This window comes from Camelus bactrianus, chromosome 7 (assembly GCF_048773025.1).
Source record: "Camelus bactrianus isolate YW-2024 breed Bactrian camel chromosome 7, ASM4877302v1, whole genome shotgun sequence".
In the NCBI taxonomy this organism is placed as follows: Eukaryota; Metazoa; Chordata; class Mammalia; order Artiodactyla; family Camelidae; genus Camelus; species Camelus bactrianus.
The window spans coordinates 37,388,552-37,404,231 of record NC_133545.1 but is presented as its reverse complement, the minus strand read 5'-3'; the positions used below and the strand labels follow the sequence as shown (position 1 = coordinate 37,404,231).

The following is a 15,680-nucleotide window of genomic DNA, read 5'->3' as shown; positions in this document are numbered from 1 at the left end:
TATTTATATCTATATTTTTATAGGATCCTTGTAACTATAATTAATAAATATTATGGTTGGGGCAAAGGCAAGGAAAAAAGTCAGAAAACCTTTTTTTGCAATATTCATGTAAAGAACAAGATGTGTATGTTGTGGTTTGTTACACAGAGGACCAAGAATAGAAGAATTGAGTACACATGCTGAAACTCACAAGGTCCGCCAGAAGCAAAGCACAAAACAGGCTGACAGCGCTAAAGAGTCTTACCAGACCCATACAAGAACTTTAAAGGCTTTATGTGTTTGTCTGCCTGTGATTTTTTTTTTTTTTTAGGAGTTTTCAAAATTGCCTTTCAATTGAAGCTTTCTTTGATGACATAACCATAATAGCTTTTCAAATGTCACCCCTCCAAGGCTATAACTTTATAGGTGCAGTTGTTCTACTAATCAGCACCACATCCTACCCATTCCTCCAGAAAAGGTTAAAAATATTTAAAGTCCTAGAAGCTAATGAGATGTTCCCTCTTTAAGTATCAGTTCACTATATATGATAACATTGATAAAGATAAGTTTATTTAAATATTGACTACTTTTAAAAAAGGAAATGTTCTACATGAAAATATAACATTATTTAGATCGTGTATAATGTCTTGTCCATTATTATGATCAAATGATATTGCCAAGCCTTATTCCTTCTGATTAGGAATAACTGACTGATGAACTTCAGTCTGAAATAAAATGCTTTAAAGAACTAGAACCACAACGAATTTCTACTATCAGACAAAAATTATCACCTCCCAACTTGTTCACCTTTCCCATATGGAGCTAGAAAATACAGCACTATGTCTTCTAATAACAGAATAGTTGCTTATATGATCTAGAATATTTCTATCCTGTAATGAACAAATTATTTTTATCTATTATCAATATAAATAAGTTGAACTAGGATGAATGAAAAAGCATACAGGAAGCCCCTCCTCTCTCAAGTCCCCTGAGACTTAAAATTCCAGCAATAGCTTAAACATGCTTCAGTTAAGATAGTGTCTTGGTACATGCTTTCCTTCTCCAACCAGAGCAGATTAGTAACATAAACAAGGCATGTCATATTTCCAACTGGCCTGCACCAGTTCCCCATACCTTCAGATAGAAGGGAAATGTATGCTAAATAAGAGTGATTAACTTCTTAAAGGAAAGACTTAGAAAAAAAAAAAGAGAGAGAAGGGGGCTTGCTTATAAAAATGGTTAGGAATCTGCTAAAATACTTCTCTCTCTTTCTTCTTTCTTCCTCTCTCTCCCCTTTAAAATTTTTTTAAATTTTGGAAGGAAGCTCTAGGGTAATGTGAATTGGCTAGTTAATAATAAACAGTAGAGAACACTAATCAAATTCATTTTAATATCTACTGGAAATTGTAAATCTTGCTTAGTTTTTTTTTTAATGAGTGACATTTAAAAAAAAATTTCTTAGTCCTGACTGTTAGTATACTGATTTGGAAGGTCTGGGAAGATGTCCTTCCTAGTCTCTTGTGGGAATGGAAAACTCTGGGAGGCTTCTTTTAATCTCTTCTCTACTGTATTTAACATACTATAGGCTCAGTGATGTGATCAACTACTAAGTAAGCTTAATATTCCATCTGAACTGTATGTGTAAATTGTCTGTGTTGATTCGGTGCCTTGACTTAGACTCCAAACTACACTACTTAGGAAGAGACAGCCATAACTTCCCAAGTTCTTAAACCTATACATTTAAATAAATTCTTAGTTCTGATATGAACTTTCAATCAATTACTAAAAATTACATAGTCATAAAACAATTTTAAAGCTTTAAGGCCTGGTTTTAGAACATTTATGTAAAGTCAGTTAATATTAAAGTATGCAGCTAGATTCTTGTACTTCAGCCATTAGTATTCATGTGAGTAAAAACAAGCTATTTTTTTTTCCCTCCAGAAAATTCATTTGGGCAAAGCAGCAGCAAAAGGTTTGCATGTCGTTTTTTAAACAGGGCTTTCCTGGAAAAAGATCACCAATAAATAGCACAAAAAGAAAAAACACTTTTTGTTTGGATGTATTGAGTAATTTTTCAGTAAGAGAATATTAAACTGATGTTGAATTACCTTCATCCACTAAACTTATTATGGAGAGGGGAAAAAGAAAAGAGTTTATCTTACTTAAAACCTCTGAGCCTTTTACTAGTCAAAAACAACCACATTTTACCAAAATGTTTATTGTGTGCAGTTATAACCACATTATAACAAATGTTTACTATAAGCAAATACTTTACTAAAATGCACATGTCTGAAAAGGATTTTAGGGTAACTACTTCATCAGTAGGTTTCATGTTAGCCAAACAGAAATGATAGGTGCCATATGAAATGGGTCCAGATTTCCAATATTCCAATTGAAATTTAAGGAAAACTTTGAAATGAATTATGAGGAAAGATAAAATTAAAGACAATATTCTGTGTGCAAACTCTGCTTTTCTCAGAGCCTAACCCATATTTTGTATAGTTAATCCTGGAGCGCCTGGGCTTGGAATGCTCTCTTACCAGAACTCATGGCTTTAAAAACAGACCTGCTTAACATTCAAACAACCAGGGCCAGAGACATTCAGCCAGCAAGGCTAATACACATTTTGCTCAGGCAGACGGAAAATCTGGAGGCACAAACCTGGCTGGCAGTGGCGGGTCTGCTTTGCCAGCCACCAGCCAGGAGGACCGGTGGTAGGCATAGCGGTACCTCTTGTTGTCCACTGGGACGATGTCCATCAGGACTATGTACTTGGCCTCAGAATCCACACCGGAAAAGGACACCCGGATGGTAGGAAACATCCTCCTGACACAATCAGACAAAGAGAATTAGCCTGAATTAGATAGAAAGGGAGAAAAATTTTCTGCCTTCCCTTCCTACCCAGCCCCAAACCCTTTTTGTTTCCTGTAAAGCAACAGAGACGTGAATAAGGAGACTGACCTTCTCCCAAGCCTAGATAATCTTAAGTGTCACCTCTACAGGAGTCCTCATTAATACCCAAAGGTCTGTGATTAGGGAAAATCCTGTACTACATCATCAAGCCCATTACAAATCCCGGACCTGAAGTCTGCAGAGCAGACAGAGTCTGGAAACCTTGCGTTGTAGGGAGAAAATTCTACTGCCACAGAAAGCAAGAGAGGGGTTCTCAGGCTGGGTTTTGGGAGACTCTCTGGGGTGCTAAGGGCTGCAGCGATCAGGTGCCAAGGGCCACCAACCCCCAAGCCTTTGCCCCAATCCTGGGGAGCCGCCCGCCCGCACCTGAGACTTCTGCTGGCCCCGCCCGGCTGCAGTGCCAAGGGCTCCACTGTACCAGTGCTCCTTCCTACCGGGAGTGTGATCGTTTCAAATTTCATTGCTTCTCCCAGATTTTAATTTTCATTTTTAAAGGGAGCTTCTGCAAATTGAGGCCAGTAAAAGAGAAGCCACCTGCCTCTCTCATGGCACCCAGCTGCACGCGCTATACCCAGGCAGGAGTTGAATTCCGGCTTTCTGCCAGATGCCGACCCTGCACCCAAAAGCCGTCCCAGGCTGCAGGGGAGGGCAGAGATTCCCCCATCGGCGCCATTCTCCAAAGGCTGGGGCGGGGCTTCCCACAGCCAAACCTCAAGAAAGCAAATGCTTTGACATCTGTCTCAGCAGCTTTTTCCAAAAGCAAGTCAATGGAAAGAAGCCCTCTTTGATTGAAGCTTCCTCTCTCAAGCTCAGGACCAGCATAGTTTCACACTGTTCCTGGATACTCCCTATGACACCTAGGGCACCATTCCCTTCTCCCCACTCCTCACCCCACAAGGCCCCCTGCTACCTGCCAGACTTGGTGATGATCATCTCTGTGCCCAGCTCATGGAATTTGTCCCAGAGCTCCTTGGTCTCCAGGCTGCAGGCAATTTTGGCCATTTCTTCACTGGGGATGATCGGGGTAGTGGGGATCAGTGGCTCGGTGCACAGAGAGGAGGATGGGCTGCTGCTGCCAGCGCCGCTGCCACCAAACTCCCCATGAGCATCTAGGCTGGTCAGCTCGCTGAGGGGCTGAGCGCAGGATGACTTCTCAACAAATTGTTCTGCAGGCAAAGAGAATTGAGAATGGCCGCTAATGCTGTCAAGCAAAGATACAGGAAGGAAAACAACTAAAATAGGTACCTGGATTTGACTTCGAAAAAGTTACACTTGATCTCTAAGAGGGCGGTGATAACCCATCACTATATAAATCAAGCGTGAGATTCCTGTGGACATGGTTCCTGCTTGCTTACTGAACCAAATGAGAAAGTTCTAGAACTATGGTTTGTTACTATTACAGAAACTCAGTTTGGAGAATAAAAATGTGAGAAGTGGATAAAGGGAAAGGCAATGATCATGAAGGATTAAAAGCAAGCATTCCTCTGGCTATCTCTCCCACATCCTAGACTTCACCGCTTGTCAGATCTAGTGCCAGTCCTCCTTCTTTGACCAAAAGGAGATACTTTTCTCCAGGGAGACCAAGGGAGTGAAGAGATCATCACCTTCCTCACTTTGAGAACTTAACTTTCCCTCCTGGAGCCCTCTCTCCATAAAAGAAAATGAAAAGGGGGTTTAGTGTGTGTTGCGGGAGAGAATGTGATTTTTAAAAAACTAAGTCACTCACTTCTATGCCTGGCTCTCAGTTTCCTAGGCTTTCAGATGTTAGACTAGAGCATTTTTATAATACCCCTCCAGCTTAATTAAGATCTTATGAGACTAGTATATTGCTTGTTAAATCACAGGAGTACTCCCTCGGCCAACTTTTTGGACAGTCTGGAAACAATTACTTAAGGGGTGATGTGTGTATTTCTCTTTCTCTCTCTGTCTCTCTGTCGCTCTGTCTCTCTCAAAAACATTCTGGAAATGAGGAAAACAACCACAAATTCAGACTAGTGGAGTATTTAAAGTAGGAATAACACTTTGCCATCCACCATCAGGCTGTAATACCACTGCCTACGAACCAAACATTTTCTTCCACAGCTGATAAGGGCTTGGGACTACAACAGTCACTTTGATGGAATACAGGGGGAGTTTTGTAATTGTCCCAATTATCTTGCATCCCTTAAAAAAGAAACTACTTGAATCCACAATGTGAAACTGATCTCCAAACAACTCTGTTGTAAGTGCCCTCAAGGAACTGAAACAAGTTTCATGTGTGTGTGTGTATACATATATATATTGTGTGTGTGTATATATGTGTGTGTGTGCATACATATATATATATGGTGTTTTATTTGTCTTTGACTTGGGGCAGGCAAGCAGGAAATAGAGAATTTTTATCTTTTCTTCTCTTACAATAATAATCCAACTCATGGAAACATTTTAAATTAAGAATAGTCAAATTAATTATCTTACTCTTCTGTTTCCAAATTCAAAGAAAGAGAACCATGTCATGGTAAAATCATGTTTTCTCCTAATGCTTTCAGAAACATATTCACGTAACATCTTTATAGGGAATTAACAAGTAGCCTGAAATATTTTCTGACAATTGAAAAGGGCAGAGTAACCAGTGTGTCAGGTTGGGAAGTGGTTGAAAAAGAAAATGATACAGAAATTCCCCAACACAATGTTATATGTCAGTATACCTCAATTAACAAAAATTTTTAAAGAAATGTTCTAGTGGTCTGAGGTGGCTCTTCTAAATAGACTTAATGTGTTTAAATAAGCAATCATGAGACACTTGTGAGCCTCTCCCTACAGTTTCTTCAGCATCTCATTAGTGTTTCAAGGTACCACATTCTCTCTTAACAGGTATTTCACTTGCTGGAATCCTTGGCTTATAGTCACTAATTTGTGCTCTGTTGAACTGGCCCGTGAAAGGGAATAGAATGCTTTCTGGTTCTTTCAAAGCCTGTCTCAAAAGCTCGAGGAGGGATGCTCTTTTTAGAGACTGGGGTGGGGGTGTGGGCGCTGTGGGCTGGGAATGGCTTTATAGTTTAGAATTCAGAGGAAGGTGGTTTTTCCTCAGTAAAGTAGAGAAGAAAGCGACGTTGAAATGACGGTGGAGCTGAAGCTGGCATGTTTCCCAGTCTGCTGTCCGTACTTCTGTCAGAAATTTAAACCTGAAATCCTCTTTTCATGCTAGCTACTAAACTATAATGGGGGCATTTATAAAGAATTTGGAGGCCCCCTAAATAAAATTGGATGGTGTTGGGAAGCCCCACAAACGTAACTTTGAAATTGGTAGCTAGTTTTTTTCTAAACAGTTGTGGTTTGTCAGACTGGTTGTTTTTATTTCTTTGGCAGGTTTAGGTTTAGATGGGAGGGTAGGTGAGGAGTCAGGGAAGGGGAGTGAAAACCTTGGAGGAGAGACTTTCTGACATGTTTCCTAGAGATCTTCTTGTTTCCTTTTCCTTGGTTCTGAGTTGCTACAGTGACTTTAGTTCTCTCTCCTCTCTCTACCCAGGCCCCATATTTTTCATTTCTAACATTTCATCTTTCATATTATTGTTGTTTCAGATGTGAGATATTAAAATGTTGGGAAGGACAGGGAAAAGAAAGAAAAAAATTGGGAACAGTTAAAAAGTTTTAAAAATTATTACCCTTAGTTTGCTATTTTATGTTTTCCACTGTTTTAGGGCTACCAGATGATCAGGATGTATAATAATTATTACCCAGGGACTCAAGAGGTGATGACGAGAACACTTCTTTCTCTCTCAGTTGTGAAGGGACTTTGAAACACTTATCTCCAGCAGTTTCTTTTTCACACAAATCACTAGTGCTAAGGGGAATATAGTCCCTTTTCTCCCTTTACTCCGAGCATAGTGTCTTCTATAAATGGTAAAGTTGTTAAGTAAACAGTATAGCTAAAAGTTGAGGAATTTGGGAAATGGTTACTGGCTAATGTTTTTGCCAACCTCCACTGAAGTGACGGCAGTTATAAAATGATGTCTTACTGATAAGTCTAGAGCTTCTGTGAAGAAAATGGTTAACGCAGGGAGAACTGGCTTATTCTACGGTACTTGACAGTGGTTTTAAGGAGCTAACTCTGTGTGGTCTAGCTATTCAAGTCGGGGGGAAAAACAAAATCAAGCTAGTTTCTTGTGAAGTCAGAGTCTCCTTGGTTTCAAATGCACAAGCAGGTGTTACAAGCATCATAAATCCTGTTGAGTCCTAAAGGGGGGGATATTATTTATCCGTAAGTGTTTTTATACCCCCAAAGTTACACACACTCACACACGCATATGTCCAACTTGACATAGGGATCCTAGGCAAATAGGTAGGGAAAGCAGCTAGCAATTTGCGAGATGCAAAACCAGTTGCATTTAACAGACTATGTAGCCCCCAAAGAATTTGGGCTGAAAAGAAAAATGTCTCACCTGCAATGCATGGCCAATAGCTTGAGGATCAGAGCTGCCAAAAGCCAGCCGGGAAAGGTGGCCACTTTTGACGGAGCGACAGACAACTGTGCAGCACTCCCACCCCTGCCCACCACGGACTTTCAGGCAGCCCGACTTACCCAGGGGTTTGATTGTGTTCTCCGTAGCTTCCTTCTCTTTGGAGCCGCCGCTCGACATCAGCGCGGCGATGGAGAAGGCGTTGGCCCTGGAGGAAAGCTGGGGCTTGGGCGATGCCGTGAACTCCATGGCCCCCTGTGCGCGGTCCCGGCCAGGGACCGGGCCTGCCGAACTGCCGTCCAGCTTCCCCAAGGGAGACAAAGACCAAAACAGCGCAAAGTTTCCGAATGCAGTCACAGGGGAGCCCGGGACTCCAGATGAGTCAGCCCCAACCTTCCAAGAGCTCCACACTGGCTTCTCTTCTCCCCCACTGCAAGAGCCCTGGAGCCGCAGAGAATTTGAACTAGCCGGAGAAGACGAGAGAGGACCAACCACGGGCTCAACCAGGTGCGCAAGCACCGAGGCGCTCCGCTGGACCACAGGCTACGCCGCCGTAAGCTGAACACGAACATCAACTGCGCAAAGCCCAGGGGTCCAGCAGCACCCCCTCCGCGTGCTCCCTCCCTCCGCACGCTGGGGACTGTCGGAGCGGCCGAGTGCCGCTGAGACGGGCGGATGCCTGGGAGCCCGAGCTTGGCCGTGCGAGCGCGGCGGGGCACGGAGGACACTGCGCCCGGGCGTTCGCAGCCCTGCGCCTTAATTTGCTGGCAGCGGCGATCCCGGCGGCCCGTAGCCAGTCAGCGCCGCCACACGTCACCGCTTCCTGATTCCACCGCCGGGGGCGGGGCAGCGGGCCGAGCGGGGAGGGTGCACCCTGGCCGCGGCGTTCGCGTGGCCTGGCGCCCGTTCGGGGAATGGGGTGCCACCACCAGGCTGGCGCAGAGGCTGCGGATGCTCCCTGCCTGGTCTCGCAGTCCCGGGGTGGGAGGAAGGTGCGCGCTGTCGGGAGGGAACATTTTTGTGGCTGAGACCTGGAATCCCACAGTGGCACAGTGCAGGAAAGGAAACCTCAGGAGTTCTTGCTGCTTCTATTCTTTTTGTTACTGGTGCTCAAAGTTCCAAAAGAAAGTTGGAAAGCGCTAAATAGGGCAGAAACCGGCGCTGCAGAGCCGGCGCCAACGGACCAGATCCTATTCGCGCTGCAGCACCCAGGACTTGGTCCCCTCACTCGTTGGGCTCCAAAATCTGACTGCTAGGCAGTGGGGCTTGAGAGACGCAGCTCTGCAAAAGATACGCTAAGGGAGGGCTGTGAGTATTTTGCAAATGATGCTCTCAGAACTACGGCTGCTTCCGCACACCGGGGCGCCTCTCACTCGGGGTTCCTACTCTTGAGAGGAACTCTGGAAGTAGGGCCTCGACCGAAGGGAAGGCAAGGAGCGAACGCGGTTCCGGGGGTGAGGCACCCTGCTGGGACCACGCGACGCGCAGTGGGAGAGTGCGAGCCTTAAGGCGCCCGGGCTTGATGGACACGGAACCTTAGCCTTCACAAACTCAGCTTCGACCAGGACTTCCCACGGCCTGATGGGGGTCGTCCTGTTGTCCTTGTTCAGCTTGAATAACTCAAATTCTCCGAATTCGCAGGGTAATCCGCTTCACTCGGAGCCGTGTAAACTCAGGCTGACACATACACTCAAGCTGTATATGTAAATATTTGCGCTCCTTTCCAGCCAGTCGGTCTGGCTATTACAAGCCTCTTGGTGGGTCTCAAAAGGAAAAAAAGGAGGAGAAGGAGGAGAAGGAAAGAAGAAAAAGAAAAAGAAAGGAAAAAGGAAGGAAGGAGAACAGCCCTGGTTTCCCACCAGCCTTTTTCTCTCTCCACTGCACACACATTCCTCATCCCCTGAAATAAACTTATGAGGAAAAAAACCTGAAAGTCAAAAGTGGAAAAAATGATGACACCTGGGAGACTCGTGACTTAATGTCTTGTCATCGTGTATCAATAGTTTCTAAAAATGTACAACATGAAGGTGACTAAGAAACATTCTGGTATCAGTCTCGATGTACAGAATGTGTATGTGTAAATTCGAGGAAATTCGTAAAACCATAGATTTTTATGCTAGAAGAGATTTACACCTTCGTCTAGCCCATGTCTATTTGCTTGTGAGAGAGAGAAACCCGGACCAGCGTGCCGGAGTGGCACATCTCCCCTACAGTGGGCACAGCCTGCTCTAGGCGCAGGACCCGCACTCCAGGCCGAGACCTTGATCACACCCCGAACTCTGCAGCTGTGCCTGGGCTATTCACGGGAGATCGACAGTAGAGTTAACGCCGGCTGAACGCTGCATGCTTTCAGATTAAACCGCGGTAAGAATAGAGGCTAAAACACCGCATGCGCCTGAGGATCCGTTTCCATTCCTTGGTCCTTTGCTGTTTTGGGATAACTCAGACCCAACCTAGACCCGATCTAGACCCTTGGGTTTATAAAGCTTACCCCCAACACACACCGCACCCCATTTCAATAAATGCAAGTGTGATATTTCTCTCATTTGAATGTAAGGCTCAAGTTGATTCCTTTCCTGTGTCAAATGCTTAGAGTTTGGCCAGGAAGGAGGATTTCTGTCAAGAAGTTGTTTCTTTGTGTTGGGGTGGGGGGTGGGGGGTGGTTGTGGAAGGGTGTTTGTTTTTGTTGGGTAATGTTATGGTTAGTCCAGAACTTTATGCTTCAACTGGGCGTCGAAGGTCATGTTTGCTGGTTTTAGTTTTCAAAAATGTATTGTGGAATTACACTTAAATTAAAAAACAAAACAAAACCTTAACATTGCATTTCTACCCAGAGGTAACATCGTATTTTTCTTAAAATTGTCTTAATGATTCTGAGTGGAATTCGAATAATTTTATGACAGGGACGTTTTTAGAAAAAGTGGCAGAGCAAGGGGAAATATGATTTGCCCCCAATCAGTTTCCATTTCTTTTTCCAGTTGCCTACACGACCTTAGGTTCTGGGTTTCTAGTTGGCAGCGAACTTCGACTGTTCAGCCTGCTAAAGGCAAAACAGGAAGCTAAGCTAGGGCACAGAGGCAGGCGGCAAATCAGAGGAACTGAAAAGGCTACTTTAAACAAATCCGGGCAGAAGAGGTGAGCCGTTTGGGAATCCCTAAAAAGTGATGCATCTTGTTGGTGATGAAACCGCGGCAATAAAATGTATACTACAACATAATTATCGGGGCACACTGTCCCTTCTCTTCGATTTATTGTCTTTGCAAATCAATAGAACGGGGAGCCGGTGCCGGGCAGAGAGGTTCCGTCATAGGGTGATTGAAAGACCACCCGAAAAGGAGATCGCCCAGTTCTGAGGTCGCTTCAAAACCCCAGTGTTAGAGCGGGTTAACAGGTGAAGCCAAGGGGTTGGAACAAAGCAATCACATTAACACTTCCCTGCAGGCTCTTCTTAGGCTGCCGACAGGCGGGCGGACGCTACTCACGGATACCAGAAAGTGCATTGGACTTGGAGAAGGCTTTGAATCTTGACTTTAGTCCGCTTTAGCCCCGAAACTCAGTGTAAGTTACCTAAATTTCTCAAAAATTCAATTTCACTATCTACGTTAAATTGCGGCCAATACTTTATTCCTATCTAGAGAATGGTTTTGTGGATTAAATAAAATAACGTGCATAAAACGCCTAAACAGTTATAGCAATATAAGTAAAGCATAAACACATAATTTTATTAAATTTAATTTTTTATTGCAGTTTCGCTATTGCAGAGGCGTATCTCGCATGCTCATGTAGAGTTAGCTGCGTAGACAATTTTGGAATGTACGCAGAGGATTGGGGTCCTCTGTTACATTACATCGTCGTAATGGACCATTATTTACATCTTGCTAAACTTCAGCGCCTAGGAAGTAAAGTTTGGGGTTGTATGTCTGAATTTGCTTGTACGGAGTTTGATTATATGGAGGACTCGAAGATGTCTCCTTATACATGCCACCCTTTCAAATTCTAATTTGTAGCCCCTGAACTCAAAAGTTGGTCGATCCCAGAACTGTTCTGGAAGAAACGATTTCCCGATTTTGGCCAACAGTTCCTGGCTTAATGAACGTTACAGCTAACGCGGAACTCTCCACTGACAGCAGTAGAGACCCGCCGCCCGCGCTGGGGACGAGAGCGGCGCAGGAAGCCGCGGGATCCCGTGCCAGACCTAGAGCGCCTCCGGGTACCCGAGGGCGAGAAAGGAGATCCACTTTTCGATGCATGGCAGCTCTACTCCTAAATGTGCCCCGAGATCCCGTCCCCATCCTCTCTTCCGCTCTTTCTGATAAACGCCTTAAAAGCAAAAGTAATCGACTTCGGTGCTTTGGATTCCTGAATTCGATTTACCAAACAGGAAAGATACGAAGCAGCGTGGGGGAGGCGGGCCTCAGCCCCTTGGAGGCCACGGCTACAAGTCCCGGGGGCGCGCCAAGAGCAGAGCGCGTCCCCTCACCGAGTAGGGAGCGCGCAGCGCGACCTCGGATTTCACCGCGGGGCGAGAGGGCGGGTCTGAGCCATTCCTCGCAGCAACCGGGCCAAGGTTCAAATGCACTCCATGATGGGGTTGTTTTCTTGAACCCAAGCGGCCCCCGAGAAGTGCCCGCTCCGGCCCAGGCCTCAAGAGCGGGCCCAGAACGTCCAGTGTTTGAGCCCACCCTGGCGTCCCGAGGGCCGGGTCTTTCAAGGTAGCCTCACCCAATTCCGGTTCTAAGGGCAAAGCTGAGATGAGCTCCTCGAGGGGCACGGCCAGAACACGTCGTCTGACGGTCCCAGTGTGTGTGTGTGGTGTGTGGGGTGTGGGGGGTGTGGGTGTGTGTGTGTGTGTCCCCGCGCCCGCGCGCCTGTAGAGCCCGGGACTTGACGCTCGCGCTCAGCTGGAGAAGCCAGGAAAGGATTGCAGTGAGGCCTTAAGGCAGATCACACCCATCTCTAGGGCCCACGTCCTCAGGTAGTGAAGGCAAAAATCCTTCAGGGCCAGAGTCCCCAGCAGTCTTACATTCCCGGCCAGGCCTCAGGCTCGCGGAGGCCTGCAGCTGTGGGTGCGCTCCACAGCGCGCGACCCCAGAGGCCGCCTAGCTTGCCCGCTCCGGGCCTCCTCCGGTTCCCAACGCGTGGCTCCCCTGCGCCTACCACAGAGGTCAGCAGCAGAGCCTGGGAGCCTCCTCACGGGCTAATCCCTCAGTGCTGTGACTCTCCCTCTCCTTCCCTCCACCACTGGCTTCCCTGTACATCTCCCAGGAGCTGGCGATTGCAAGGACCTGCCCTCGAGGCCCCAGGCCTCCTCCTGACCAGGGAAGAACTCGTGCGCTAGGGTTGGGGGCAGCGTGATCCCAAGAACAGCAAAGAAAGATCTTATCTGACCCTGTAGCAAGTCTAGATCACTGTCTCCGGCTCCTCCTATACTACCCCTCTTCCTCCACCGCCCTCCCTTCTCCGCCACACGTGCTCTGGCCCCCTTCTCCAACCCTCCTTCTGGGACATCCCAGCAGCCTTCCCTCTCTCAAATGCCGTGCTGCTGACGGAGCCTGTCTTTAATACTTAGACGTTTCCTACATCGTAATTTTTGCATGAATTTCGATCGTTTAAATTACTGCAGTAAGATATTACTTCTTGATTACTTAGGGGTTTTTTTTGTTGGCACCCTCTAAAATTTTAGGATCTTATCCTAGTCTTAGCAGGGTTAGGAAGGTTAAGAATTTGATGGAAATTATACTGATAATAAGCAGTAGAGATTCCCACGCAAATCTCTAGCTTCGAAAATATCACTCCTGCCATTACCTCTCACGCTGGATTGATTAAGCTTAAGTGGGAAATCCCACTAGAAGGAGGAACAGGAACAGAGGACAGCCCCTGCTTCAGGATGAGGTCCTCTTGGCCAGGTGCCCTGGCCCACCGGTGTGAAGGTTTGGGCCCTGTGTGGATAGGGGACGCCACAGCCAGACAGGTGGCCTGAGCGCACTTCTTGAGCTGTGGTTTCTTGGGTGTTTAAAACAAACTCAAAACTAAATGAGACAACTTCCATAGAAGAGTAACCATAGATGTCTTGCCAGAACCCTTCCTCTTGCAAAGTAGTGTCAGTTTTGGAGATGTCGCCTAATTAAACTTATATCGATTGCTGGATTTCAGAAGGTAATCCAGCCCTCCAACAACCAGCTGTGCCCTACATCCTAGGTGATTGCTGGAGCATGTCCTGCCTTTGATTTTCAGAAGCCAGGGTGAGCTGTTTGGTGACAACTTGTCCGTGTCCTTATCAAGAGGTTTGGGAGATCTAGATGGGGAAGACAAGACAGGAAGTATTCCTTCAAGGTCTCCACCGCAACCCCCACTGCAAGTCTCCCCAGAAGCCATCAGTTGAAATTCATCTTATTCTCTTTCCTGAGGAGGGCAAAATACACTCAGTAAGGGCTTGGGTGCCTATTCCCAAATGTCAGCATGCTTCAGACAACTTGAAGCATGTGTTATATAAGGGAACAAAGATGTATGCATCTAATGAAAGATAAGGAATGCAGACTATTTGTTCATTCATTCAGTATTACCTAGTACTTATTCTGGGCTGGGTACTGTGTTATGTTCCAAGAATAGGCCAGTGATCAGAATCCTAAAATTCCTGCCTCATGCAACTCAGTCTGTTGGGAGACACCAATAATAAGCATGTAAAACCACACACACACACACACAAACAGAAATTGTGATAAAGACTTGCAGGAACAAGGAGCAGAGATAGCCAGTTCAACCTATTTATGGGCATTCATTCATTCTGGGCAAGGCACTGGCTTATTGGGATAGGGATGGTGTGGGACAATTTGCATATGATCCCTGCCCATCAAGGATTTAAAATCTAGTTGGAGATGTATAAAAGAGCATCCATATGAAAAGTATATATTACATTTTCCTCAACACTGAGCTAAAAGAACTTAGGCTGTAAGGGGCAGAAAGGCAGACTAAACAACTTTAATAAAAAAGCTTACAAAGGAACGTGTTAGGGCCTGGCATTAGAATTACCTGTTTGGAGCAAACTGCCTCTGTTTCTACATCTGTAAAATATGGTTTTACTGATGATAGTACCTACATCAAGAGCTTATTGTGAAGATTAATGTCCGTGTGAAGGCAAAATACTTCATAGGCATTACTACTGGCCAACTCTGGAACCTGGGAAAGCCTTTTTTTAAAATTTAATACAAATTACAAGTTTGTAATTGATACAAATTAGATCTGATGGAGAAGTATGTTCAAGAGCCCCAATTTTCATCCTAGAATTGTTAGGAATGTAAGAAACAGCTTTCTCTCTGGGGTCTGTGAGAAGCTCTGGTTCTCACTTGTGTTCTGTGGTGTAAGAGAAACCCATAAGCTGCCACAAAGAAGGGGCCAGGTCCCTGGGGATGCTCAGACACATGGCCTCTCTGCTAAGAATGCCCTTCCTAGAAAAGCTGAAACTCCACCTTTCAGCCTGTGGGCTGCATTCCTTCCATTAACTCGTGTAGTTTGAGGGCATTTTGTGTACATTTCAAGTCCTGGATACTAGTTTTTCAATACATTACAAAGAGCTCTACTGAGCACTTAGTATGTGCCAGGTGCTGTACTAGGCTTTCCAAGAAATATATAAGGTTGATAATAATATCAATCGGGTAGCATTATCATGTGCATTTTAAAGTCGTAGAAAATGAGGCTGGGAAGGCAAAGTAACTCACTTGATCTCGGGCACACGGATAGTTTCATGGTGGAGCAGGAGGCAATTCTGGGCTGTCTGAACCAAGTCTTTTCGATCCGCAGTCTCAACCTCCAATCCATATCCAATTCTTTCAGTAACTTGGTTAGTTTCTGGTACTGGAAACAGGGATTTCAGAGGAAAGGGCTGCTTTTTCTTAGTCTGTTTGTAAATAGCAGCCCCAGAAACCCGTAAACACATGCCTGTCTTTGTTGTCAGCCCACCGGGACCCAGAACATTTTTCCTCCAAATGTCGGCGCGCAAAGCAGAAGGCAGGCCAAGTAAAGGTATTTCGATGTCGCACACGGACTCTGGGCCTAAGCGGTCTTTGTCGTTTTTTTGTTTTTGTTTTTTTTGTTTTTTTGTTTTTTTTTTTTTCTTTTCTGGGGATAATTACCGAGTAATGTGCAAGTTCCGCGGAAGCAGCGGGGTCGGCGAGGGGAGTGGAGGTGGGGCGGACCCTGGAGATCATGCACAGCTTGACTAGTGTCTGCGTACCCCCAGGTATAGAAGGCAGACTTCCAAGTTTTGGGTATTCGAAGTTTGTCCTTTGCTGGCCGTATGATCCTGGGCTAACTGGACTGCTCTGAGCCTTAGTTTCCCTAATGTGAACGAGG

At 45.6% G+C, this 15,680-nt stretch overlaps 1 protein-coding gene and 1 long non-coding RNA gene across 2 annotated transcripts in view; one reads left to right on the top strand and one right to left on the bottom strand.

The window, feature by feature from the left end:
* TBX20 (T-box transcription factor 20) overlaps positions 1 to 8,088 on the bottom strand; it is a 47,994-nt gene extending 39,906 nt beyond the window's left edge. The window contains exons 1-3 of the mRNA XM_010955388.3: positions 7,454 to 8,088; positions 3,803 to 4,058; positions 2,641 to 2,805 (exon numbers count right to left, since the gene is read on the bottom strand). Coding sequence (XP_010953690.2) covers positions 2,641 to 2,805; positions 3,803 to 4,058; positions 7,454 to 7,580 — 548 coding nt within the window. The 5' untranslated portion in view covers positions 7,581 to 8,088. The remainder of the gene's footprint in view (positions 1 to 2,640; positions 2,806 to 3,802; positions 4,059 to 7,453) is intronic.
* Positions 8,089 to 10,749: 2,661 nt separating this feature from the next.
* On the top strand, positions 10,750 to 11,672 carry LOC141578254 (uncharacterized). Its single transcript, XR_012508395.1, has 2 exons — positions 10,750 to 10,889; positions 11,339 to 11,672. It is a non-coding gene; the product is annotated as an uncharacterized LOC141578254 (long non-coding RNA).
* Positions 11,673 to 15,680: the final 4,008 nt, after the last annotated feature.